The sequence below is a fragment of the Thermothielavioides terrestris genome, chromosome 6 (assembly GCF_000226115.1).
Source record: "Thermothielavioides terrestris NRRL 8126 chromosome 6, complete sequence".
NCBI lineage: Eukaryota > Fungi > Ascomycota > Sordariomycetes > Sordariales > Chaetomiaceae > Thermothielavioides > Thermothielavioides terrestris.
The window spans coordinates 1,683,980-1,705,691 of record NC_016462.1 but is presented as its reverse complement, the minus strand read 5'-3'; the positions used below and the strand labels follow the sequence as shown (position 1 = coordinate 1,705,691).

The window sequence follows — 21,712 nt, the reverse complement described above, 5'->3', positions numbered from 1 at the left end:
CCTCGGGCGCTCCCGAAAACGGCAAATCTTGGTGACTGTAGGGCTTCATCGATGCCAGCAAGGGCACTGGGGAGCCGATGAAGATGGCGACATTGTAAATGAAGGCGCCATAATGCAAGTGCAGGATCGGCGTTGATGTTGCAGTTTTCGGGAGTCGTTCTACCACAGTACACTTACCTCGGGAGCCTACGACGGTGGGCATGGGAAGCTGTGTTCCCATCCTACCCCGATTAATCCATACCTCTACGGAATACTGTAGATCAGGTAATACACAGTAGTTCGTATACGTGGATAACTTACATGGCCTCACCTGACTTCCGGTGACTGTACTGGCGTACTGCGGTAGCGCAACAATCTTGATAGTCAAAACCGCTAGGAGGTGGTCAAGTTCGCCAGGTCGCTCTGAGAGTCAAGACGTGACATAACTGGCAGGCTATCCCGAGTCCTTAAGATCATGAGATGCCAGCTTGGCAGCGCTCTTCTGTCTTGTGCGGATTAGTGCGCACTGTACACTACTCTGTATTGTGTGGAGGACTAGGAAAATATACATAGTGTGCGTGTAGCCCCTGATCCCTGCCCACTCACCACAATTAGAGGCCCCAGGTTCGCCGAAATCTGGGGCGGGGAAGGAGGGGCTTGTGGATGGGCTTCCCGTGTGCAACGCTCTGGCTGCACGCCCTGGCGGCCCCTTCCCTACCTACCTGGTAGGTAGTCGGTCAAGAAGAGAGCCAACCGAGCACAAAACCAAACCTGATGCAGCAGTCCGCGTTCGAGATGTTAGACGACCTTACAAGAGAAGAAGGGAGCGCAGGAGCAGGTTTCCCGCTTCTCTGCTGACTATTCTTGCCATTCAAGCTTTCTCGAGCCTCGAGCATTGAGATTCGCGACGGATATCCTCTTGCATCCCTTGCGCCGCCCTATGACCGTCCTTTTCGAAGGGAGTTCCGCGCCCGCCTCCCCCGTGCATGATTCTTCACTCATGCATGTTTCCCCGACCTGCAGCCCGCCGGAAGCGGTTGGCTGGTGCAGCTTGCAGGGAGTCTGGTCCACCGATCTCAGTGGCTCTTCGCACTCACACGACCTCGACAGACCTCACCGGCTCTCAAGGCGTGCCGTTCGACGGAGTAGACAGGATAGCACAGCCCGTTCGTTGAAGGGCTGTATGCACACAGACTGCTTTTCCGTCCCTGCGAGATGCATCATGGCAGTGTGTTAGGGAGAAAAAGGAACATCGCGTCTGCGATGAAACCGCACCATCGCGACTCTGCAGCCCGATGAAGTCTTCAAAGAAAGAGAGACTCGCGCCATCCTCAACGGCTCATGTTAATCGGTCGCTCGGGGCCGGTTGAGGTCGCTCTCGGCTGGACCACCATCATCGTCGACACATCGGTGCAAGTGGTAACCCTCGCGGTCACACGATGTGGCTCAGCGCGCACGGTCCATCGGCCTCGGCTCCGGGAGGCTTGGGTGGGCCATCGGTGGAGGTTCTCGCGAAGACACAAACGAGCTGTGATTCATCACTGTTATACTGCATTGGATCATGCCCTGTGGAAGGTAAGAGCTGGAAGTTATAACCCTCGTCTAAGCTCCCCCACCAGAGTAAACCAGCATAAGTGTACCGGGCAGGCAGCGTCATCTACCGATCATTATTTGACCATTCGGAGTCAAGAGCCCTCGCTCCGTCAGCACGGTCCAACGCCAACGGCCTTGAGCCATGTGGCGTTATGTCATGCCGAGATCAGACGTTAACGGAGACTTCGAGATGGTGCAGGATACCTCAAGAACGGCACATTCATCAGCCTAAATCCAGGCGACTTCCCCTCATTGTCTTGGAGGTATGCCCCTCATTTGCCATCTCCGGCGGCATCCCTCCGATCAAGTAACAGAGCAGTCCGCGATCGATCGAATTTGACCCCAAATATTCCGGGTTCCCCCTCTTACCAGCGGCACGGGGTATTCCGCAGACGTTCAATGCGCAGCTCCGCCTGGCTCGGCCTGGAGATCTCTGCTCCGAGGCTCTTGATGCGAGTGTGCGATGTGCGCAGAAATACTTGCCCCCCAGGCGCTTGATGTATGTACACTTTTCCCCCGGATTCTCAACGATCCTCCGATCTATGTACGTCTGGACCCAATGTGGAGCGCAGTCGGCAAACGGCGGGCAAGCCCTGATGAGCTCCAACGTCCTGACCAAACGCTGACGAGTTGGAGTCTGTGGCTTCACCAAACCCCCCGAATGAAGCCACTGCCTGCCTACTTAACGGAGCAACAGATTTTGAGCACAATTTCTCACCATTCGTATCAATCCTAAATCAGATCAGTACCTAAGTGCCACAGTACCTGACGGCCAACTGACTTCTGTCCTCTGACGGCTGACGGTCACACTTCCGGGCTTCAACTTGCCTTTTTCTGTCCTCCGGCTCTGTTTACTCGCCTTCTCCCCGCTTCCTCCGGGGATAGGGTAGGTAAGGTAGCTCCAGCCTGTGAGCTCGAGCCTCCTGTGACATTGCAAGGACCTGACCTACCTCGCCATAAAGCGGTAGGCACCCCGGTATTGTGTCAAATCTGGTCAGCGGCTCTATTGGAGGATACATTGCTTCATGCCGGTTGCGTGTCATTCGCTTCGAAGTCATCCCGTACGCTGATGCAACGAAAGCCATGAGGAGGGCGGTGCCGACCTATGGTGTTTGTCGGTATAAAGATGGTGTTGACCGGTTGAGTGTATGCACTTTGCAGGGTCACGCTGAGCGACTCTGGCCGTTGGCCCATCGACAATGTATGTCAGGTATGCAATAGCATTCGACCGAGCGTCATCCTTGTCATTCTCTGCTCTCGTGGCGGCCAAGATGAGCATTCGAGACCTGGGCATGCCAAGGCAGCATCCATGCCTGATGCACAAGTAACGTACCGCATATACGGATACTTGCGCGGCGTTGACACACCGAGTGGCAAAACGACGATGCTCCAGAACTTGCATTGTCTAGGTCTTGCCGCAAAATGACGACGCCTGTAGGACACACGTGAGCCTGCTTTGCGGCACCTCTTGGCCGACCGGGTCTACCAGCATAATTGTCTGTCAACAGCTGATAATTGCCTACCTATCCACCAGTGTCGTGTCATCCATGGATACTTTGCGGCGAAATCAGCCCACAGCATGGTGGGTACTCGAGTGACTGTTCAAGTCATTCAATATGTACATTGAGGGGGCTCTTTGAGGGGAAAGAAAAAAAGCTTCTAGAGAATCTTTGTAATCCTTAAACCGCGCCGCAACAACAGGCCAAGCCTCCAAGCCTAGTTTCCTTGCCACTGCAGCCCACAATGATCCGCCAGCCAGGAAGGTAACTCTTAGCTAGGGACTCTATCCAGGGAGTCTTTCCCAACGGTAGAAGGGGGCACTTCGCCCTTCTGCGCCCTGAGCTTTTCCTCGAACTTGGCGAACTCCTTCATCGCCATCTCCTCCTCCTGGTCCAAAATTTGGTGGACCCCCTTCACCTCTTCGATCTGTGACGTGGTCAACAACACGATCCCGTTTGGGAAACGAATTCATAGCAGTGGCGAACTCACATAGTGCATCAGCATGCCCTCAATCCCATTCTTCAGCGTCACGGTGCTCGAATCGCACGTCCGGCATGCGCCCCTCAGCTTCAGCATCACATACCCATCCTCAAAGCCCCTAAACTCAACATCCCCACCGTCCTCCTGAATCGCCGGCCGCACCCGCGTCTCAAGCAGCTCCTTTATCATGCCGACCACCTCGCTGTCGTTCTCGTCGTAGCTGAGGCTGTCCCGCTCGGCGACGTCGTCCGCCCGGCCCTCCGCCGCGGCCGCGGCCCCTTCCTTGCGCTCCGCCACGGTGACGATGGGCTGCCCGGACGTGATGGCCTCGGTGATGAGCGCGAACACCTCGGGCCGGATGTGCGCCCAGTTCGCGTCGGCGGCCTTGGTGACCGTGATGAAGTCGGCGCCGTAGAAGACCGACGTCACGCCGTCGATGTTCAGGAGCTGCGCGGCCAGCGGCGACGGGTACGGCGGCGAGATCGTCGACCGCGGCGACAGGTACTCGACGAAGGGCGTGCTGAGGCCCTCCGGCAGAACACGGTGGTTGGGGAGGAACTTGAGCGCGTCTGGGTTCGGCGTGTTCTCGGTCTGGATGAAGATTGTGCGGCGGGAGGTCCGGGAGAGGAGGGTCCATGGTTGCTGGGTGGGTGGGAGCCGCGGTCGCAGGGTCGCTGTGCTCGAGGGGAGGCGCGCACCAGTGACAGCGCCGGCGCCGGTGCCGGTGTGTGCTTGTCTAGTGGCGGCTGCTTGCCGCAGCCGGAGACATGTCACGGGTCGTTTGGCTGGCCGGGCGGATTGGGACGCCAGAGGCGCAAATCCCCGGAGAAGCTTGGTTGAAGGCATTGTGAATGCCTCGTAACAAGTTTGAACTGGAGTGCGTTGCAAGCAGTGCAGTTAATCGGGAGAAGAAGGAAAAAGGCCCAAAGAAGCAAACATGCCGTGGAGCTGCCGAACATTGCCGCAAAGCCAACAGGCTGACAAACCATGCATTATCCGTACAATTCCGATCAACTCGCTTGCGCCCCACCAAGCTTGTTGCGTCATAGCTGGCTTGGCAACCTAAATTTCTGTCAAGGACCCTGAGAATCTGCTTTACACGACACGTCACTGGACAACGCCGTCTCCGCCAAGCTGTCGGGCCATTGGAAACGCATGCAAGCCCTTTGACCCGGGTAGCTGGATCACCTGCAGGACGCGATTAGCTCTTGAGTGAGATCACAACGATCGTTGTTATCGTTCCGTTCGGCCTGCCAGCTCGGGCCCAGCCGAACCGACCCGAACTGATAGGTTCCCGTCCAATTGGCGCCGACCCTGTGTAACATCCATCCCACTTCGCATCCTCCTGCTCCAGCAGCAGAGTGTTTTTCGTCGACCTACCGGAACACTCCATAGAAACAAACACTGGGCGTGCAGACTGCCAACGACACTAACGGCGCCATGTCGACCGCCGAAAGCGACGCCCCCGGGCCTGCTGTGCAATCAACCATGCCCAATGCCGTTTCACCCGAGCCGACCGCGCCGCGAACAATTGATTCCACCGCAGATCCGGGTTCGAATGCCGAGCCGTCGCCCCCACAGAAAAGACCCGAGCCCAAGCTTTGCGTCGTATGCGGCGCGAACCCGGGCAAGTACAAATGCCCGCGGTGCTCCATGCCATAGCACGTCAGCCCGTCTCACAACCCCTTTGCGGTCATTCTCTCTAACCATCTCCTTCTCTACAACTCAGCTGCTCCGTGGCCTGTAACAAGCAACACAAAGAGAACCATCCGCCCGACCTCCCCAAACCCGAGCCTTCTGCCACCGCCACCAACGCCAACAACCCCTCAAACCCCCAGTCGCAAGAACAAAAAGAAGACCCTTACAGCATCCTCCTCGACCACCGCGACACCTTCCAGCGGCTCTTCAACAAATACCCCTCGCTGCCGGCCGCGCTAGCCCGCATTCAAGAGACGACCCTCCCACCGCCGCAGGCGGACGCCGCTGGAGACCCCTTCTCCAAGTTCCCCTCCCTCCGCGGCAACATGCCGCGACACAGACAGCAGCAGCACCAGCAGCCCTGGACCCGGGACGTGGGGCTGCGGCGGGGCGCCGAGGCGCTGCGCAGGGCGCGGACGGACCCGAGCGACACGGGCGACGGCGTGCGAGAGTTCTGTGATCTGGTGCGGTTCCTGCTGTCGAAGAAGGAAGAGGGGCAAGGCGGGAGAGGTGGCGGGGAGGTGGTTGAGTTGGTCAGGGAGGAGGTGCTGGCGGAGGAAACGAGGGCTATTGCGCGGTTGATGAGGGAGGAGGGGGGCTGAGTTTAGGACGGAGAGTGAGTGTGTTTGGGCTACTTGTGTGTGTCTGCGTGCGTGCGTGAGTGAGGGCGTGAGTGAGGGCATGAGTGCATGTCTAAGTGCATTTGCATGGGTGAGAGGGATGTCGTTTGGGACTTGGCGAGGCCTCGAAGAGCAGATGCCACCTGGAGAAGAGATGGCTTCCGTGGGAGGAAACACGGCCGCAGCAGCGGACATGCTCCTCCTCATGCCATTCCATATCATTATCATTACTATAAACATACAGCTGCAAAGCAACCAGGTAAGACCACCCACGGCCTCACCCGCTCCTTCGAAGCTAACGTTTGAACTTGGCAAAAAAAGACCCTCTCCCCGCCGTCCTGGGACTACTAATAGGCGACTCATTCGCCCCCTTCTCCTCATTCCCTTTCCCCCCTTCCCCGTCTCCCTTCCTCCCCTCCTCTTTATCCGCCCCAGACCCCACCCCGGCCGCTGAATCCCGACTGCCCCTCCTGCCGGTTCGCAACGCCCACAGCGAATCGGCCTTGCGCAGCAGCGGCGTCAGCTGCAGCAGCAGCTTCGGCCCGCCCCGCTGTTGGTGATACCCCCCGCCACTGCCGCCGCCGCTGCTGCGCCCCGTGTCGTCGCTCTGCGTCCAGTCGGCGCGCGCCCGCTCGGGCGGCGGGAACCGCGGTAGTTCGGGTTCGTGCTCGCGCCCGTCCCCGGCCAGCAGTGGGGCGGCGGTCGCGGACGGCGAGGTGGCGGCGACGACGTCCTCGAACGTCACGTCCTTCAACGGGTCGAGCGCGATCAGCGAGCGCCGGAGGTGCGCTTGGCTGCGGCTGGTGTCCGAGGAGGAGAAGGTGGCGGCCGGGTCGATGGTGTTGCCGGTGCTGTTGCGGCGCGTGTGCCACCAGCTGGCGGGCTTGTGGCCGTCCGGCAGCAGGCGGGAGAGCTCGGCTTCGAAGGTGTGCTCGCGCGGCGACTGCAGCTGCTGCTGGTGCTGGGCGTGCTCGAGCCGCGCGGCTTGCTCCAGGGTGCGCGTGCGCTGGAACTGGTTGCGCCCGAGGAGCTTGTTGTGCTGGGCCTGCGATTGCCGCAGCGCGCGGGTCAACTCGGCCGGCGCGAGCGCCGTTTCTTCCCCGCCGCCGCCGCCGCCGCTGCCGCCTGCTGCCGGGCGGGCTGCCCTGGGTCCTTCCAGGTGGAATTTCAGTGCGTGTTTTGACAGCTTGTGCACGAGGCTGCTGTCACGCATGTTGTCTGCCGTGGCTGTTGCCGTGAATTGCTTGGCGGCCTGACTCGGAACATGGTGATACTGGGTCGGCTGGCTCCCCGAGGCGTCTGAAGCCGGCACGGCGAGCGCCGCGTGAGGTGGCTTGCGCTTGGTCGGCTCGGACCGCTTCCATTCCGTAATGAGGTCGGCTCGTGGCTCGGCCAGTTGCTGCCGTCCTTCTCGGTCCGGCTTCGCGTCCTCTCGGTGCCGCGTACCTGTGGAGGAGGGTGCTGAACCGCGCCTCTGGGCCCTCTGTTTCCGCTCGGCTTGCGCCTTTTGCTCGGCTAAGACCATGTATAGCCGACGGGTCAGCTCGTCGGGATCGAAGTGCCCCTGGGGCACCTTAGCCGGCGCCTTGCGCTGCCTCCCTCCTTGCCGAGCGGCGGCCGAGACCTGCTCCCTGCCGTGATTTGTTCTGTATTGCATTGTCCGGCCGGCCACGCAAACATGGAGCCCACAACAAGCGGAAAACTGGTGCGAGGGCAGCTGTGGGTGGTCCAGATGATATCTGGACGAACAGTTTCGGAGAATACTCCGGCCCAGATGACTTAGTAGGAAGGGTCGACGACGCTTCGACTTCTCACTGTGAACCTTGTTTTTCACAGCGGCGTGCACAATACTGTACCCTGAGGGTTCGAATGGTGCCGTCTCAGCGGGCGCCAAAAGAGACGAAATCGGTCTGAGACACCAGACCGGTCTTGAATTGTCCGCAAAGCGCGGTATGGTACGGCCTGAGACACAGAACACAACAACACGAAGTCAGTTTTGGGAATCGAGAAGTCCTTGGGTTTGGTTCGAGACTCGGCGAGGGCCACGCCACACCGCGTCCCATGTACGTAGTTATAGCAAGCAATAAAGCGTTGCATCCGGAGGGGGGCACCACCCGCACCGGGCACAGTCACTGTGGACGACAACATCCCTGCTGCCGACGCCGCTAGTGTCGTGCACTAGGGTTGCAAAACACGCGACCTTGGGGGTGGCGGTCTTGCGTTCTCGTGAGCCGCTGCGAGGCAACGGGCGGGTCCGGCTAAGGTTAGTTATTGCGTGCGGTTGTTTCGTGTCGTCGTGTCCATAGGCATTGGGGGTTGTGGGACTCAGTAGGAGGGACCGACCAACGGGAAGTGCAGCGTTGAGGCGTTGTCAGGAATGGACAGTTGATCAGATGCCGGATTTGATCGCGGGACATGCTGGAGAAGAGAAGCGTTGCTCCACTGGTTGTTAGTGTATTCCGGAGTGTGCGCAGTTAGGTCCTGCGGAGATTGGTGCAGGTGCTTCTCAGGGGGTCAGTTGCGGCTGGCTCATGCGCCTCCTCTTCCAGCTATTTTCTGCCCTCCATAATAGTTATCCTCACACGTACCACGATGATGGATAGGCTGCAGAGCAAAGCAGCTAACGTATGTCATCCTGCTGGACACCAGGCTCTCATGATTTGCCTTTCTGGACAGAGGACAGACGGGAGGTTTGCATGTGCCTCTTGCCTGGCTTGCCTCGCAGGGTCCGGAAGAGGCAGGGATTCAGGGGAAAAAAGTCAACTGGTCAGACCGCAGGAAACACTGTCTGCTGCGTGATCTGATTGGCAGTGAGACTAGAGCCCCAGTTTTTAAAGCACATCCGAATTGGTGGACACTGCCCAGGCCCTTGGGGAAACCTCCCCACAGCTTTACACTGCACTCCGCGATACGGAGTACAGAGTACCATAAGTTAATAGTGTAAATTTTATGTATTCCGTACACTATCCCGTACACTATTATGAGCTACAACACAGGACGGATTACAGCCGAATCCGTATTCAGGCCGTGCTAGCCTGGTTTGGACTCGGGTCTCCGTTCTCCATGCCGAGTCCTATTTGTGCAGTGAAAGTAGACCCGTGAAGGCTGTCTTCAGTTAAAGTTTGGCCGTGGTAGCGTTTATTGTGTAGGGTATGAAACTTACACGAATACTGTACTGTAAATACACTACAGGATACTTAGGTATTCTGAGCGCAAGCCGGCCTTCAATTCGGTCCGTTAGTGAACACTTGCGTCAATCGCAGAGAGTAGTGCAAACAACTCATGGCTGAGGACCAGTAATGGTCGAATTCGGAGTTCAGGACTGAACAAGTCCCTCGACGAGAACGAGGAAAGCGGTGTGCTTCCCTGGACGGCGCTTGTCGGTCGGTCTCGCTGCGATTGGCGCTGCAGAGCCGTGAGTGGACCTGCCGAAGCAGCAGAACGTCTCTAGCGCCAGCACATGCATGACGGGTGCAACGGCGTTGCAACGGACAGTTACAACATCGTGGTGCATACTCCGCAGAAGCTCTCCCGCATTTTGTGCATGTCACTGTCTGGCCAGGTATGAGAGAGTGTTCCGTCCAGAGCCACCCAGTGTCCAGAAGTTTGGGCCGGCTTGTTCTCTTCCCTTTCGTTCCGCTCCTCACCTTCTTCTCTTCTCCTTCGAACTTCATCCTCTTTCTTTCTTCCTTCCTTATTCCTTGTTCTTCTCCATGTTCAGCCGACAGACGGAAAACAACAAGCTACAAAATTTTTTCTGAAGGAAAATGAGACGACTCTTCTTACTTGCTTAGAGACATTGACTCGAGTCAACAGCCAATCATGCCCACCTCGCTGTCCCCTACAGTAGATACACAAACAACCGTGTAGTAGGTACCAAGCTGCAGGGCAATCTGCGACTGCCGTCTCGACTGTAGGCATAAGTAGCGACTGTGTAGGCTGCGAAGAGCGTGGCGTATGAAGACCTCGTTTACATCTTCGTTGTCTTTCAGGTTTCGTGGGCTCGCTTGCACCGGGTATCTCTTCCAAGGTTTGGCTTCCGAAATGCGCGTTTTTTTCGGAGTTGCTGGGTGGTAAGGAACCTTGCAATGCAGGGGCCACTCCGGCAGGACGCTAGGGGACCGCTGCCGACCACACGGCGCAAGCTGACCCGGACGCTCCAAAGAGTGCAAACAACGCGCAGGAACCGCACAGCGCTGGAAGCCGTTGAGGAACGTTAGGTCCCCGGAGTTGTCGCCGGCTCCTGCGGCATAACTGGATGCCGACCCCCTCGGGCCCGACTGGCTTGCACGGAACAATATACGGACCCGTAAAGGACAGAATACAATCCTAATTTCCATGGTCGTTTGCTCCGAGTCGACGGTCGACGACGGGGACCCTTGCTGAATCGCTGTGGGCGTCGACTTAGGTAACTTACCGGGCTAGGTACAGAGAGGTTAGCCACTGCAGATTGTTGGCGTGGCGCTGGGGTGAAGGGGAGCCTGGAAGGAAAGGAAGCTGCGCCCTGCCGTCGTCGTGCCGAGGTGGCCATCCGCTTGGGATCCGGGGAGAAAGAAAGAGCGGCCCTGACCCTGACAGGAGCCCTTGGATCCTTAAATCCAATAGACTTATTGGTGCCCAATCGATCATTCGCTCGCAGTCAATCAATCCATTCGACTCGCATCGGCTGCTCGATTGTTCAACCACGTTGCCTGGGGTAGCTCGGTGTATTCCGTACGCTGGAGCCCTTTTTGCTGCATCTCGCAGAACGCTGTCTGTCATCCCGGACAAGGACGGCAGCAGTTGGGCGGCAACTTTAACTTCCAGGTTATTGCCTGTCCACAGCATGCGATTGCTCTGCTGTGTTTTCCGCGCGGACCACAGCATGTGCTCCTAAGCGATAATGTGGGCACAGACTCACCAGGCCGCGTCAGGCAGCTCCGGAGGAGCAGTGCCGCAGCAGCTGCGGTCTGTGCCGTCCGCGACCCCGCCACGGGGTGCAGCTGACGCTGGCGTTGGAGCTGCTAGAGCTGCCGCGAGCAGCCCAAGCAAGCCAACAACAGCCTCCAGCTTCGCTCCGCCCTCCGGACACGTCCCCTCCGCCCCCGGCTCCGAGGGCACATTCCTGCTTGTCGACGATCCCTCAGCCGGAGGCAACCGAGATTCGTTCGCTTCCATTGTCGATGACCCTTTTTTCCTGCGTTATCACGCCGTCGACCCCGACCCCGACCGCGACCACAACCACGACCCTGTTCTCGCGCCCGCTCCCTCTGCCGCCCCCGCTCCCGCTCCCGCGCCCGCGCCCGCGCCCGCATCCATCTCGAACCCCGGCGCTTCGGGCGCCCCGGCGACGCGTGCTGGCCACCGCAATGAAGCTCGAGAACAACCGTGGATCCCGCCTCGCAAGGAATCTCTGAGCGACACCAATCCGACTCCCTGGGTAGGCGCTCCGCCCATCTTTGCTACCTACCGGGTTGGCCTGCCGGCCGCCATCCCGCCGTGGAGACGGACGCCCGTGTCGTCTTATGTCGCCCCCGAGAGGACGGGACAGGCTGACCATTGGCCCAGTTCGAGCATGCCAAACCCGCCATGGAACCCATCAACATTGCCGTCATCGGCGCCGAAGGCGTGGGCAAGTCTACCTTCATCCAGCAACTGCGTCATGCTCCGAGACCGTCGACGCTGAACATTACCACCTCGCGCCACACTGTCGACGGCACCCCCTATCTCGTCACGCTCGTCGAGCTCGACCTGGAGGGCATCGAGCTGGACCCGAACCAGCCCGTACACTGGCCCAAACAGATCGGAGGACACATGGTGCCGCGCATGGACGGCGCCATGATCTTGTACGATGCCGTGAAGGAGGACAGCATGCGCGAGGTGCCGCCAATAATGGGTGAGTCTGCGCACATCGAGTCGAATGCACCAGCAGCCGCATGCTAAGACCGGCACAGCCGCCCTGGCGAATTCCTTGCTGCCCACCATCCTTGTAGCTACGAAATGCGACACGCCCGACGATCTGCGGCATCCGGACTTGGCCGGTCTCGCATCCGCCTTTCCTACGTGTGCTGGCCATTTTAGAACTGCGTCCAACGCGCCGGGCAGCGCCCGGGAGTGCCTGCAAGCTATGCTACGCGCTGCGCTGGCCAGCCGGAGAGGTGAGAATTGCGTGCCAATGGATATATCCCTGGGCCCCACCTGTGCTGCTGCTGCTGCTGCGCCTGAGTGGTCACGAGCTTGGCCCTTGGCCAAGCAAAGCGCGAAGCGGCGCAGGTACCAAGTCGTGCAACGGAGCTAATGGAAGCAGCAGACAAGTCAGAAGGCTCGGGTCCCAGGAGGCGGGCGGCCTCGACGGCGAATCTCGATGCGCCTGTTGACATTCATAATGGCCGCCCCATCAGCCAGCACAGTAAGCACAGCAGGGCCAGTTCGGATTTCTCGCTGCTTCGAGGCTTTTCACAACCACCCAACGACGGCCAATATAGAGGCGGGCAGGCTTCGAGGTCCCCGAGGCCGGATTACCACCCCGCTTCATCTGGCAGCAGCCTGAGCCCGGGCAGCGCCATCCCCGAGGACGGGAAGCAACAGACGGTCTCGAGCATGCTACGCACGCCGGGCATCCGGTTGGACGGCAGGGGCGAGTCGTTTCTCGACGTGGACGAATCCGACGGAGAATCCTACCAGTACTCAGACGACATACCGATCCTGCAGCGTGCCGACGAGAGCACTGCCGACAAGCCAGCCAAGGCGGTAGGCGTGAGCTTTGACGAGCTGGTCGACAGGCTGCTCGCGCCGAAGATGTCGAGAGCAGACCAGAATTTTGCCGACGTCTTTCTCTGCCTGTACCGGAAGTTTGCCGCGCCCGCCCAGCTTCTCGCCGCGGTCCGCGCCCGGCTAGACCAGTTGTGGGGCGACCGGACAGCGCAGTGCCTGGTCAGGACGGAGGCGCAGATGCGCATCATCGAGGTGGTGGCAAAGTGGCTATCGCTGTACCCAGGCGATTTTGCGAGGCCTGCCGCAAGGAAGGGCCTGGAGGAGCTGATTAGGCAGCTGTCGACGGAGCCCGTGTTTGTCGCCGCCGCGCGGCAGATGCGGGCGCACCTGGAGCAGAAGGTTGCCGAGGACGACGACACGGGCTGGGAAATGTCAGATCCGGTGGAGGACGCTGAGGGGAAGGATGCGGCGGTGGAGAGACGGAGCGGCGTGGCCGAGTCCATGGGTTCCATGCACCTGGAAGATTCGAGCGTGCCTAGCCAGCGGCGTCCGTCCCAGAGCTCGGAGCTGTCCGGGCTCGAGGCGCATGCTGCCCGGGCGCCGGCACGGTTCCAGTTCCACACGGTCGAAGACTACGAGCGCGAGGCGGCCACGCTGGTGCCATCGGCGCTTCTGCCGCTCAACAAATTCCGGTACCACATGTTCATGGAGCTCGAGCCGGAGCACATCGCCGAGGAGATGACGCGCATCGACTGGATCATGTTCAGCTCGATCCGGATTCGCGACATGGTGCGGCACGTCAGCCTGCCGCACGACCAGAAGGAGAAGTGCCGCAACCTGAAGAACGTCAACCGCATGGTGTCGCACTTCAACCACGTGGCACAGTGGGTCGCCAACATGGTGCTCATCCGCGACAAGGCCAAGCACCGGGCGCCGTGCCTCGAGAAGTTCATGGTGGTCGCGCAGAAGCTGCGGCAGCTGAACAACTACAACGGCTTGGCGGCCGTGCTGGCCGGCATCAACGGCGCGGCGATTCATCGGCTGGCGCAGACGCGCGCGCTGGTCTCATCGGACGTGCAGAAGCGCTTCGCCGGGCTCGTGCTGTTGATGGGCACGCAGAAGAGCCACTTCGCATACCGGCTGGCGTGGGAGAACTCGCCGCTGCCGCGCATCCCCTTCATGCCGCTGCACCGGCGCGACCTGGTGTCGGCCGAGGAGGGCAGCCGCACGTTTGTGGGGCCCCACGCCGACCGCATCAACTGGAAGAAGTTCGAGGTCCTCGGCGAGGTGCTGCTGCCCATCATGAAGAGCCAGGGCCAGCCATACCAGAACCTGCACCGCAACGAAACCTGCAAGGAGCTGATTCTGGATTGTCGTATGCCGACTGATGACGAGGTAATTTCTTTTCCCTTTTCCCCTCCCTTGAGCCTAGTTTTGGTGGCTTCGATGCTGACCCGTAACCTAGGACATTTACCAGCGCAGTCTGCAGGTCGAGCCTGCGACTGGCGGGCCGGCAGAATCGAGCAAGAAGAAGTTCCCCTGGCTGCCCAAGTAGGACGGGCGGGCGAGGCCTACCGCAAAACTTGCGGCGGCCGACTTCGGCGCGGTGACTCCTGGGGCCGTCAAGATGTGGTAGCCTCGTCCAACAGGGAGACCGGGTGACGAGTGGAGCGGGAACGGGTGATGTATTTGCGAGCTGGGTCAAGCAGGGTGCCTTTCTTGATGGAGTTATTGCGCATCGCAAGTCGATCGGCGCTGGCTGGGTTCTAATGGATGCACGTGGAGGAAAACAAAAGGCAAGGCAGACAAGTTTGGAAAGGGAAAGGGCTCTTCCTTCTGGAGGAATATCAGGATTGTTTTCTGCTCTTAGACGTGACGGCAACGAGCGGGATCGCCAGGCATGGATGCATATTCTGTTGGTTCGAAGTCGTAATGGAACAATAATGGACGTGCTGCGGATGCTTGGGGGTTGGGTGTTCATGACTGTCCCGACTGTTTGAAAGCAGATTGCTCTAAGTTTAATCTTAGGAACGCCTCTCTTCTACATGCCCAATACCAAACGTGGTCTGAACCGGTTACATTCCCAGCGTTGTCCTTCGCCTGCTGAAAAGATGTACTGAAGGGCTTTGCCCGCAGCCTCGCTCGTCCCCTCGGGGGCTTGATCAAGAGACGCATCTATTTGTCTTCTTTAGGCCAGAGCCTGTCTTCCACGTCAGCTGGCATCATCCATCCATCTGTCTTGTCGCCGTCTCGTTTTACAAGTCCTCCCCTTGCGGACTGGGCTAGGGGATTGAGTGATGTGACTGGGAAAGCCGCAGGGGACAATAACTCACAGTTCCCTCCTCCACAGACAGCGCAGCATCTCGGTAAACACCAGGATCCAGACGAGCACCAGGCACGCGGCCAGCACGCAGCCGAAGATCTTGAGCCCCGCGCTGCCGAACGCCGTGCCCAGCGCCTCGGTCGCGGTTACCTAGCATGCCCAATTGGTTTCTGTCAACACCAGCTCCGGCAGCAACGGCCAGACGCTTTCGGCAGTGGAGTACCAAGCGATAGCATGCACGAGTATGCAAGAGAAGGGAGGAGGTTGTGGGGAAAGAGGGGGAGAAGGAGAGAGAGTGTGTGTGTGCGAGAGGGAGAGAACTCACCAGCGCCGTGTTCGGAAACACAAACGAGAACCAGGTCATCTGGAAGCGCAGCTTGCCCTTGCTCTCGGGCCGGACGTACTTCCACAGCGAGCCGACCGAGACGAGGAAGAACCAGATGCTCAGCCCCCAGAGCCAGAGGCCGGCTGTGTAGGCTAGCAGGCGCAGGATGGGCGCCGCGGCCGCGGCTGCTTGGAGGGTGCTCACGCTTGAGGCTGTTGTGGTGGGTGGGAAGCCATCGGGGAAGATGGAGGGGGCCAGCGTGCCAAGTTGCACTACGATCACAAACACACACGCGCGCGCGCGTGTGTCCTATGCTGAGCATTCTGCCACTACAACGGGATATGGGGGGCAATGGAAAACACGGATGGATAATGTGGACTTACCAATCCCCGTGCAGGTGAACGCGCCCGGGCCGATGGAGATGAACACGCCGGGGCGCTGGTGGTCGCGCGGCAGCTTCTGTGTCATAAGGCGGTACAGGAAGGCGGCGCAGACCATGAAGCTGATGAGGAAGCCGGTGCCTTGGACGGCCACGGCGGCCAGCGCGATGGGTACCGCGTTGATGGCGCCCAGCCGGCCCGTGCCGTCGGCCGCGCTGATCAGGTTGGCGCCGAAGGGGGCCGTCAGGAGGAGCGGGTAGGCTGGGAACACCCAGACGGGTGTCATGGTGTGGATAGGGAAGACTCTGGGTAGGGTGGGATTTTGATTATTAGGACGTGGAATCTCAAGGGGAAAGAAAAAGATGGAGGGGCATGAAGCGGCTTACAGGGTCGACCACAGGGTAAGGTACAGACTGGCGCTGACGAGGACGCTCACGCCGATGTAGATCCAGAAGAGGGCTTCGACGACCCTCAGCAACCAGGGGCCGGTGTGAGGGGTGCCGTATTGAGTGATGGTGATGAGAATTGTGGCCATCCTGGGCGGGGGACACAAAGTCATCTCATATCAGACGCTCGGCTCTGAGGAGACTCAGACAGACAGATACGCCAGGGGCGGACGCTTACGAGACAATCTCAGGGGCGTCAGTCGGCGACTAAAATACTCGTGTCCCGTCATGTCAGGGGTGCAGCAGAACACGACTCACGATGGCCGATGCAAACAAGCTCTCGAACTGGTCGGTAAACGACTCGGCCAGGCTGCCGGGGCGCCAGTGGAAGCGCAGCGAGATCAGGACGCAGTTCATGACGAACAGGCCGAGGTTCAGGAAGAAGAAGACGAGCCCGACGCCGGTCAGCCATCGCGCCGAGTACGGTACTGCGAGCGGTCGAGTCAGCCATGTTTCCGCTCCTCTTCCCTCACACGGGGAACAAAAATATATATATGTATACGCCAGAACTACAGGTTACCTACTCGAGTGCAGCACATTCGCCACGCCCCCGGTCGCCTACAAACGCCGTCCTCTCCCCGTCAGCCATCCATTCATCCATTATACCACACAGACTCACAACAATCAACCATCACCCTCCCTCCCCCACATCGCCAGTTCGACAGACGGGGCAAGGCATGTCACCCACCATAGTCATCGTAAACCAGGTCCACTGGAAACAGCCGATCCGATCCCGCACGCCCACCTTCTTCCGCCACCTCTTCACCCCGTTCGCCGCCCCCGCCCCCGTCCCCGTCCCCGATCCCGCACCCATCTCCGCATCCGGCACAACCCCATCCGCGCTCCGCACCGCCTTCCCCCGCGCCGCCACCCGGTCCGCCCACCTCCGGCCGAAGGAGGGGCGCGCACCGGTCGCGCTCGAGCGTGGCCCTTGCTGAGCAGGAGGAGGATCAGCGGGCGGAGCAGGCGGGAGACTGGTGTTCGACGACGGTTGGGGCGCGGCGGAAGCGGGAGGAGGAGCAGGAGGAGGAGGGAGGGGGTTGGCAGATGTTGGTGGTGGTGGCGGTGAAGGCAATGGCGACGAGGACGACGACAAGCGGGGAGGGAAGCGGACGGGGAAGGGGAGGGCGCCGCCGCTGCCGTCGTCGAGGGGCGTTTCGTAGCCGGTTCCGGATTCGACTCCGGGGTCGAGGGCGAGCTGGGATGTGCTGCGGGCTGGGCCGCTTGGGCGAGGGGGCATTGCGAGGGAGGGGGGTCAGGGGTTGTGGGATATGTGTTGGTGGTATATTGCGTGAGGTTGAGTGAGGTTCAGGAGGCTTCGTAGTAGCGGGGCTGGACGAGGGTGTGAGAAAGAGCGAGTGACTGGGTGGATGGAGGTTTGCGTCCGGTGCAGTTTTGACACAATTGCATGGCAGGGTTCTCGATAATTCTTTAACAACCACCAGAGCGGTGAGGTTGTGAAAGAGCGGCACGCATTAGTGTATCTCACGCTTGTTGTTGGCCATGACGTGGGGAGGGTTATCAGTGCCCTCTGCAGTTAAGTGCCACTGCAGACAAAAATGTATGGAAGTCGGTGTGCAAGTGCCGCATAACCGGCGCCCCGCCGGGGTCTGGCACTGGCTGGCAACAGAAAGCTTGTTTCGAGAGGCACAGGAGTAGCCGGGCGATCCCTGCGCCGTGGGACCGACAACGCCGCTTCGGCTCCGGAAGGCGCCGTCCAGCGATGCAGGTGGCCGGATGAGGGACCGGATGAGGGACCCGAGGAGGCCGACGAGAAACGCCATACAAATGAAGTTTTTTTAGAAAAAAAAAGTGTAAATAAAATAAACCGGACAAGCAAGTCCGGGCTCACTGCTCACTGCAAGCTTGCACTGGCATGCTGGCTACTCCACCATTTCCCACCGAACCCCCAGGGCAACGACTTAGCCACAGCAGCTCATCATGCTGCTGTATTTCAAGTTTTGTGTTGTGGATCGTGGAAGAAGCGGCAAGAGCGAAGATGCGAACGCCGGGCTTTCGCCATTCCCCGGGCGATAGCGAATGCCAAGCCGGCCCATCCGGGGCAGCTGACCCCCCTGTTGCGGCTTCCGGGGGCTCGGATCGGCGCCGATCGTCACTGCCGGGCTGCACACCCGGATAGCATAGAATGGATACTATGAGGCAGGTACACAAGTCCCAGCTAATCTCGTTTCCCGTCAAAACCCGCAGTAATCCAGCCCGGTCAGAGGCGGATAGGTATCCACGTTCGGGCCACTTTCATCCAGAGAGACCTGAGAGATGAACATGAATGTTGACAAGGTAACTTTGTCCATGAGCAGCCCATACCCAGGTACGTAGGTAGTTAACTGTGGAATATATCATTGTTCTCGCTTCTACAGACTACAAGCCAAGCATTCCCAGTCCCAGCTCAAGCCAAGCAACCTGCCCATCGAGCGAACCAAAACGGCCTCATTTGCTTGCTATGCGTCCCTACCTGGCGTGTCCAACTACTCTGTACTACGGCGATGCTCCTCTCATCCATCTGAGACCGCCCGCGAAGGTGTCTGTCCCACTTCTCGCACCAGAAGCACAGCAACTTCGCGGGGGGACACGCATCCCAGGACACAAGGCAACGCGGGACAAGGGCGCACCAGCAACAAGCAACCCAGGGCTGCTGCTGCTGCTGCTGCTGCTGCTGCCTCCTCATCTCGGTCTCCTCGGCAGGGACGGACGGACGGAGGGACATACGATTGCGCACATGCATTGGCGGGTTGCTGTTGCTGTTGTTGCTGCTGTTGCTGCATGGCCGAGTCTAGATACTGAGGCGACGGCTGTGACCACACTCCGAGCCTGTGTTTCTATCCTCCTCGCCCCCTATCCACCCCAACCCAATCCAAGGTTGAGATTCCCGACGAAAAGCAAAGAAGATGGAAAAGGGGAAGAAAGGGAAACTGGAGAACGCACAACCCCCCAGACGCCGAGGGAAAAAGAAAGACCCCTTATTCGGGACGATGAATGCCCTCAAGGTGGGCATTCCACGGTGACCACCAATGCAAATGTCTTTTCATATACCGTCCAATGGGTGGATAACCGCACCTGAGAAAGAAATGGACAGACAAAAGGCAAGACAGAAACGCCAGATACCATGTATGTATGGTTCAATGCACGCCGTGGAAATTTTTTTTGATGAGCCTTCCCCAGAGATGTCATGCAGTTAGTCGTAGTTGAAGAGCACGCTGATGGATTCGCCATGGTGCACGCGCCGGATGGCCTCGGCGAAGATGGGCGAGATGTCCAGGACATCGAGTCTGGGGCCCAGCAGCGCCTTGTGCTCGTCCTGCGGCACCGAGTTGGTCACGATGATCTTGTCGATGGCCGATGCCTTGACGCGGCTGATGGCGTCGCCGCTGAAGACGCCGTGGGTCAGCAGCGCGTAGATGGTCGTGGCGCCCTCCTTCTTGAGCAGCTTGGCTGCACGCGTGATGGTGTTGCCCGTATCCAGCAGGTCATCGATGAGGATGCAAACACGGTCGGCCACGTTGCCAACCAGCATCATGGTGGCGTTTTGCCGGTCCGTGATCTTGGTGGGACGGCGCTCCTGCGACGAGGGGCGGTAAGTGGCCGAGTAGGTAAGACAAAGAGAAAGATGTTACCTTGTGGATGAGGGCAAAATCCATGCCCATGCTGTCCGCAATCGCAGTGGCCCGCTTAGCACCACCGGCATCGGGGCTGATGATCACAGCATCCTTGTAGTTAGGGATGTGTGTCTGGATGTAGCGCTTCAATAGCGGCCTGCCGTACAAGTTGTCGACAGGGACATCGAAGAACCCTTGGACTGGTGTGCAAATCAGTTTCCACCTCCATTTGAGCTTAGGCGTCATCGGGAAAGCAGAGAGGCGGCGAAGCGGCGCGCGAGACCAGCAGAGCCGCCGTCTTGGCGCGTTGACGGGCAGCTCGAGTTCCACATACCTTGGGGGTCGTGCAAGTCCATGGTGATCACTGGAACGCCGTATGTCAGCAACCTGTGCCACCACGAAACAGCGCAATGACGCAAGCTGCCAAGCTGCGAAAACCACCAAGCCAAGTACTTCACAGGCGAGCCCGCGGGCACGAGCACATACCGTGATCAGCGCCAGCGCAGGTCAGCAGATTGGCGACCAATGTGCCGGCCTGCGCAACCCACTGCTTGTAGCCCGGCTTGGCCTGGAACGCACCGACGTGAGACATGTTCTCGTAGTCGTGCGTGGTGTAACCAGGGGTCGCCACGCCCTGGCCGTTGGCACCAAGGTAGCTCTCGCCATTGATCGGTTTGACCGGCGACATGGCGCCGGCGCTGGTGCCGTTGGGCAATGACGTGGTCTTGGCCAGCCGGTTTGTGATGTCGCTGCCGTTGGTGAGCCCTAGGGTCCTGGGTAGGTCGGGCGCGGGCGTCGCTGGGACGCTCTCAAAGGTGTAGTCCATCTTGCCGTTCTCGGAGCCACCCTTGAAGAGAGGTGCACCAGACTTCTTGTACGGGAGGTCGGGCTGCCGCGAGTAGGGGAAGAGCGGGAGCACGGCGGTGACCCGGCGTGCCGAGCCCGTCTTGCAGGCCGAGATCATGATGCACAGGTCCATGAAGTGATCGTTGAGCTTGCTGCCATTGCCGCCGAAACCGGTCTGGATGATGTAGACATCTTTGCCGCGCACCGAGTCTTGAATCTCGCAGCGGCTCTCGCCCGACGAGAACTTGGTCAGGATGCGGTTGCAGGGGGGCACGCCGAGGATGTTGGCCACGCTCTGGACCAGGTCCGGGTGCGAGTTGCCGCCGAGGACCACGATGTTCCGGACCATGGTGGCGAGTCAATAGACCAGAGGACTCGAGGCACTTGAGAATGGCACGACCGGGAAGAAGCTGCTGGGACCGGAGAATACAGGGTTTGGGACCGCAGGAGCGGGACAACCCTCCTCCCCAATGCAGACGGACGCCCAGGCGGGAAGTTGGAGAGCCTCAATGACACGCGCACGGCTCGACCGATGCCGGCACGAGCAAAAGGCCGCCGTCAATGCAGCAGCTCTTGTGCCGATGCTGCTGGATAACTGGGAAGCAAGACAATTGGATTAGGCAGACGAGTTCAGTTGGTGGGTGGTCGGTCGGTGGGCAACAAAAAATTGCCGAGGACGGGAAGAATGACGATATGGAACAAGAGCCCTGCACAGTTCACACGCACGCACGGCTTTGGGACGGCGGCGGTGGAGCGGTGAGGGGCCGGCGAGAAGAAGCGAACAAGGCGAGACGAAAGGAGTCGGGCGACACCCAAAAGGGGACGGACGGGAAGGGGAGAATGAGGAGAGCAGAAGTCACAGCGGAACCATCTTGAAGGGTACGGAGGGCAGACTCAGTGTCGACCAGCGAGAAAATACCGTTCGGCAGCGGCAGTGTGCTTTGGGATGTGGACAAGGAACGCCCCGGTGAGTGGCACGCTGACCGCGGGGCAGCTAACTCCCTCCTCGAACAATGGTGAAGACGGGAATTAACTACGTTAACACAAAAATTTCTTGTGCAGCCCTTGCCTCCTGGTTTTTACCCCACATATACGTACTCAGCGGCCTGTCACTCAATGGCAATGCGAGAATTTTTCGGCAGGCCGGATCAGCGCGGCTGCTGGGGGCGCCGTTGGCGGGGCAAGCAGCTCCAGGTTCCCGGGAACTAACCCCCA

At 59.6% G+C, this 21,712-nt stretch overlaps 7 protein-coding genes across 7 annotated transcripts; 3 read left to right on the top strand and 4 right to left on the bottom strand.

Annotated features, from left to right (window-relative positions):
- Positions 1-1,418: 1,418 nt before the first annotated feature.
- THITE_2132786 (uncharacterized protein) lies at positions 1,419-3,199 on the top strand (the record flags this gene model as incomplete). Its single annotated transcript, XM_003657735.1, has 6 exons — positions 1,419-1,554; positions 1,627-1,835; positions 1,887-2,071; positions 2,734-2,773; positions 2,982-3,017; positions 3,107-3,199. 6 exons carry the CDS (start codon positions 1,419-1,421, stop codon positions 3,197-3,199), a joined length of 699 nt encoding a protein of 232 aa, XP_003657783.1.
- On the bottom strand, positions 3,159-4,625 carry THITE_2123803 (uncharacterized protein). Its single transcript, XM_003657734.1, has 2 exons — positions 3,562-4,625; positions 3,159-3,498 (listed from the first exon to the last, which is right to left on the bottom strand). Exons 1-2 carry the CDS (start codon positions 4,396-4,398, stop codon positions 3,343-3,345), a joined length of 993 nt encoding a protein of 330 aa, XP_003657782.1. The 5' UTR covers positions 4,399-4,625; the 3' UTR covers positions 3,159-3,342.
- A 255-nt stretch (positions 4,626-4,880) lies between these two features.
- THITE_2123800 (uncharacterized protein) lies at positions 4,881-6,009 on the top strand. The gene is made up of 2 exons (XM_003657733.1): positions 4,881-5,213; positions 5,282-6,009. Exons 1-2 carry the CDS (start codon positions 4,993-4,995, stop codon positions 5,850-5,852), a joined length of 792 nt encoding a protein of 263 aa, XP_003657781.1. The 5' UTR covers positions 4,881-4,992; the 3' UTR covers positions 5,853-6,009.
- Positions 5,977-7,614, bottom strand: THITE_2123799 (uncharacterized protein). The gene is made up of 2 exons (XM_003657732.1): positions 6,192-7,614; positions 5,977-6,129 (listed from the first exon to the last, which is right to left on the bottom strand). The coding sequence occupies exons 1-2, from the start codon at positions 7,525-7,527 to the stop codon at positions 6,101-6,103; spliced, it is 1,365 nt and encodes a 454-aa protein (XP_003657780.1). The 5' UTR covers positions 7,528-7,614; the 3' UTR covers positions 5,977-6,100.
- A 2,806-nt stretch (positions 7,615-10,420) lies between these two features.
- On the top strand, positions 10,421-14,225 carry THITE_2123797 (uncharacterized protein). Its single transcript, XM_003657731.1, has 5 exons — positions 10,421-11,289; positions 11,418-11,745; positions 11,804-12,007; positions 12,160-13,958; positions 14,029-14,225. The coding sequence occupies exons 1-5, from the start codon at positions 10,753-10,755 to the stop codon at positions 14,116-14,118; spliced, it is 2,958 nt and encodes a 985-aa protein (XP_003657779.1). The 5' UTR covers positions 10,421-10,752; the 3' UTR covers positions 14,119-14,225.
- A 256-nt stretch (positions 14,226-14,481) lies between these two features.
- THITE_2123792 (uncharacterized protein) lies at positions 14,482-16,350 on the bottom strand. The gene is made up of 6 exons (XM_003657730.1): positions 16,216-16,350; positions 15,978-16,127; positions 15,595-15,896; positions 15,212-15,483; positions 14,897-15,036; positions 14,482-14,763 (listed from the first exon to the last, which is right to left on the bottom strand). Exons 2-6 carry the CDS (start codon positions 16,124-16,126, stop codon positions 14,739-14,741), a joined length of 888 nt encoding a protein of 295 aa, XP_003657778.1. The 5' UTR covers position 16,127; positions 16,216-16,350; the 3' UTR covers positions 14,482-14,738.
- A 2,823-nt stretch (positions 16,351-19,173) lies between these two features.
- THITE_2123791 (uncharacterized protein) lies at positions 19,174-20,952 on the bottom strand. Its single transcript, XM_003657729.1, has 4 exons — positions 20,138-20,952; positions 19,986-20,015; positions 19,670-19,851; positions 19,174-19,614 (listed from the first exon to the last, which is right to left on the bottom strand). The coding sequence occupies exons 1-4, from the start codon at positions 20,844-20,846 to the stop codon at positions 19,231-19,233; spliced, it is 1,305 nt and encodes a 434-aa protein (XP_003657777.1). The 5' UTR covers positions 20,847-20,952; the 3' UTR covers positions 19,174-19,230.
- Between the last annotated feature and the right edge of the window lie 760 nt (positions 20,953-21,712).

Excerpts from the sequence above, each read along its gene's own strand:
- THITE_2123800 (XM_003657733.1), top strand. The coding sequence starts at position 4,993 with ATGTCGACCGCCGAAAGCGACGCCCCCGGGCCTGCTGTGCAATCAACC. Across the intron at positions 5,214-5,281 it reads CCGCGGTGCTCCATGCCATA|CTGCTCCGTGGCCTGTAACA; the intron begins GCACGTCAGCCC and ends TCTACAACTCAG.
- THITE_2123797 (XM_003657731.1), top strand. The coding sequence starts at position 10,753 with ATGTGGGCACAGACTCACCAGGCCGCGTCAGGCAGCTCCGGAGGAGCA. Across the intron at positions 11,290-11,417 it reads ACACCAATCCGACTCCCTGG|TTCGAGCATGCCAAACCCGC; the intron begins GTAGGCGCTCCG and ends CCATTGGCCCAG. Across the intron at positions 13,959-14,028 it reads GTATGCCGACTGATGACGAG|GACATTTACCAGCGCAGTCT; the intron begins GTAATTTCTTTT and ends CCCGTAACCTAG.
- THITE_2123791 (XM_003657729.1), bottom strand. The coding sequence starts at position 20,846 with ATGGTCCGGAACATCGTGGTCCTCGGCGGCAACTCGCACCCGGACCTG. Across the intron at positions 20,016-20,137 it reads CTGCGCTGGCGCTGATCACG|TGATCACCATGGACTTGCAC; the intron begins GTATGTGCTCGT and ends ACGGCGTTCCAG. Across the intron at positions 19,852-19,985 it reads GGACTTGCACGACCCCCAAG|TCCAAGGGTTCTTCGATGTC; the intron begins GTATGTGGAACT and ends TTTGCACACCAG.
- THITE_2123792 (XM_003657730.1), bottom strand. The coding sequence starts at position 16,126 with ATGGCCACAATTCTCATCACCATCACTCAATACGGCACCCCTCACACC. Across the intron at positions 15,897-15,977 it reads CTTACCCTGTGGTCGACCCT|AGTCTTCCCTATCCACACCA; the intron begins GTAAGCCGCTTC and ends CACCCTACCCAG. Across the intron at positions 14,764-14,896 it reads TGTCTGTGGAGGAGGGAACT|GCTCTGGCCTAAAGAAGACA; the intron begins GTGAGTTATTGT and ends CGTGGAAGACAG.
- THITE_2123799 (XM_003657732.1), bottom strand. The coding sequence starts at position 7,527 with ATGCAATACAGAACAAATCACGGCAGGGAGCAGGTCTCGGCCGCCGCT. Across the intron at positions 6,130-6,191 it reads CAGGACGGCGGGGAGAGGGT|CTGGTTGCTTTGCAGCTGTA; the intron begins CTTTTTTTGCCA and ends GGGTGGTCTTAC.
- THITE_2123803 (XM_003657734.1), bottom strand. The coding sequence starts at position 4,398 with ATGCCTTCAACCAAGCTTCTCCGGGGATTTGCGCCTCTGGCGTCCCAA. Across the intron at positions 3,499-3,561 it reads AGGGCATGCTGATGCACTAT|ATCGAAGAGGTGAAGGGGGT; the intron begins GTGAGTTCGCCA and ends ACCACGTCACAG.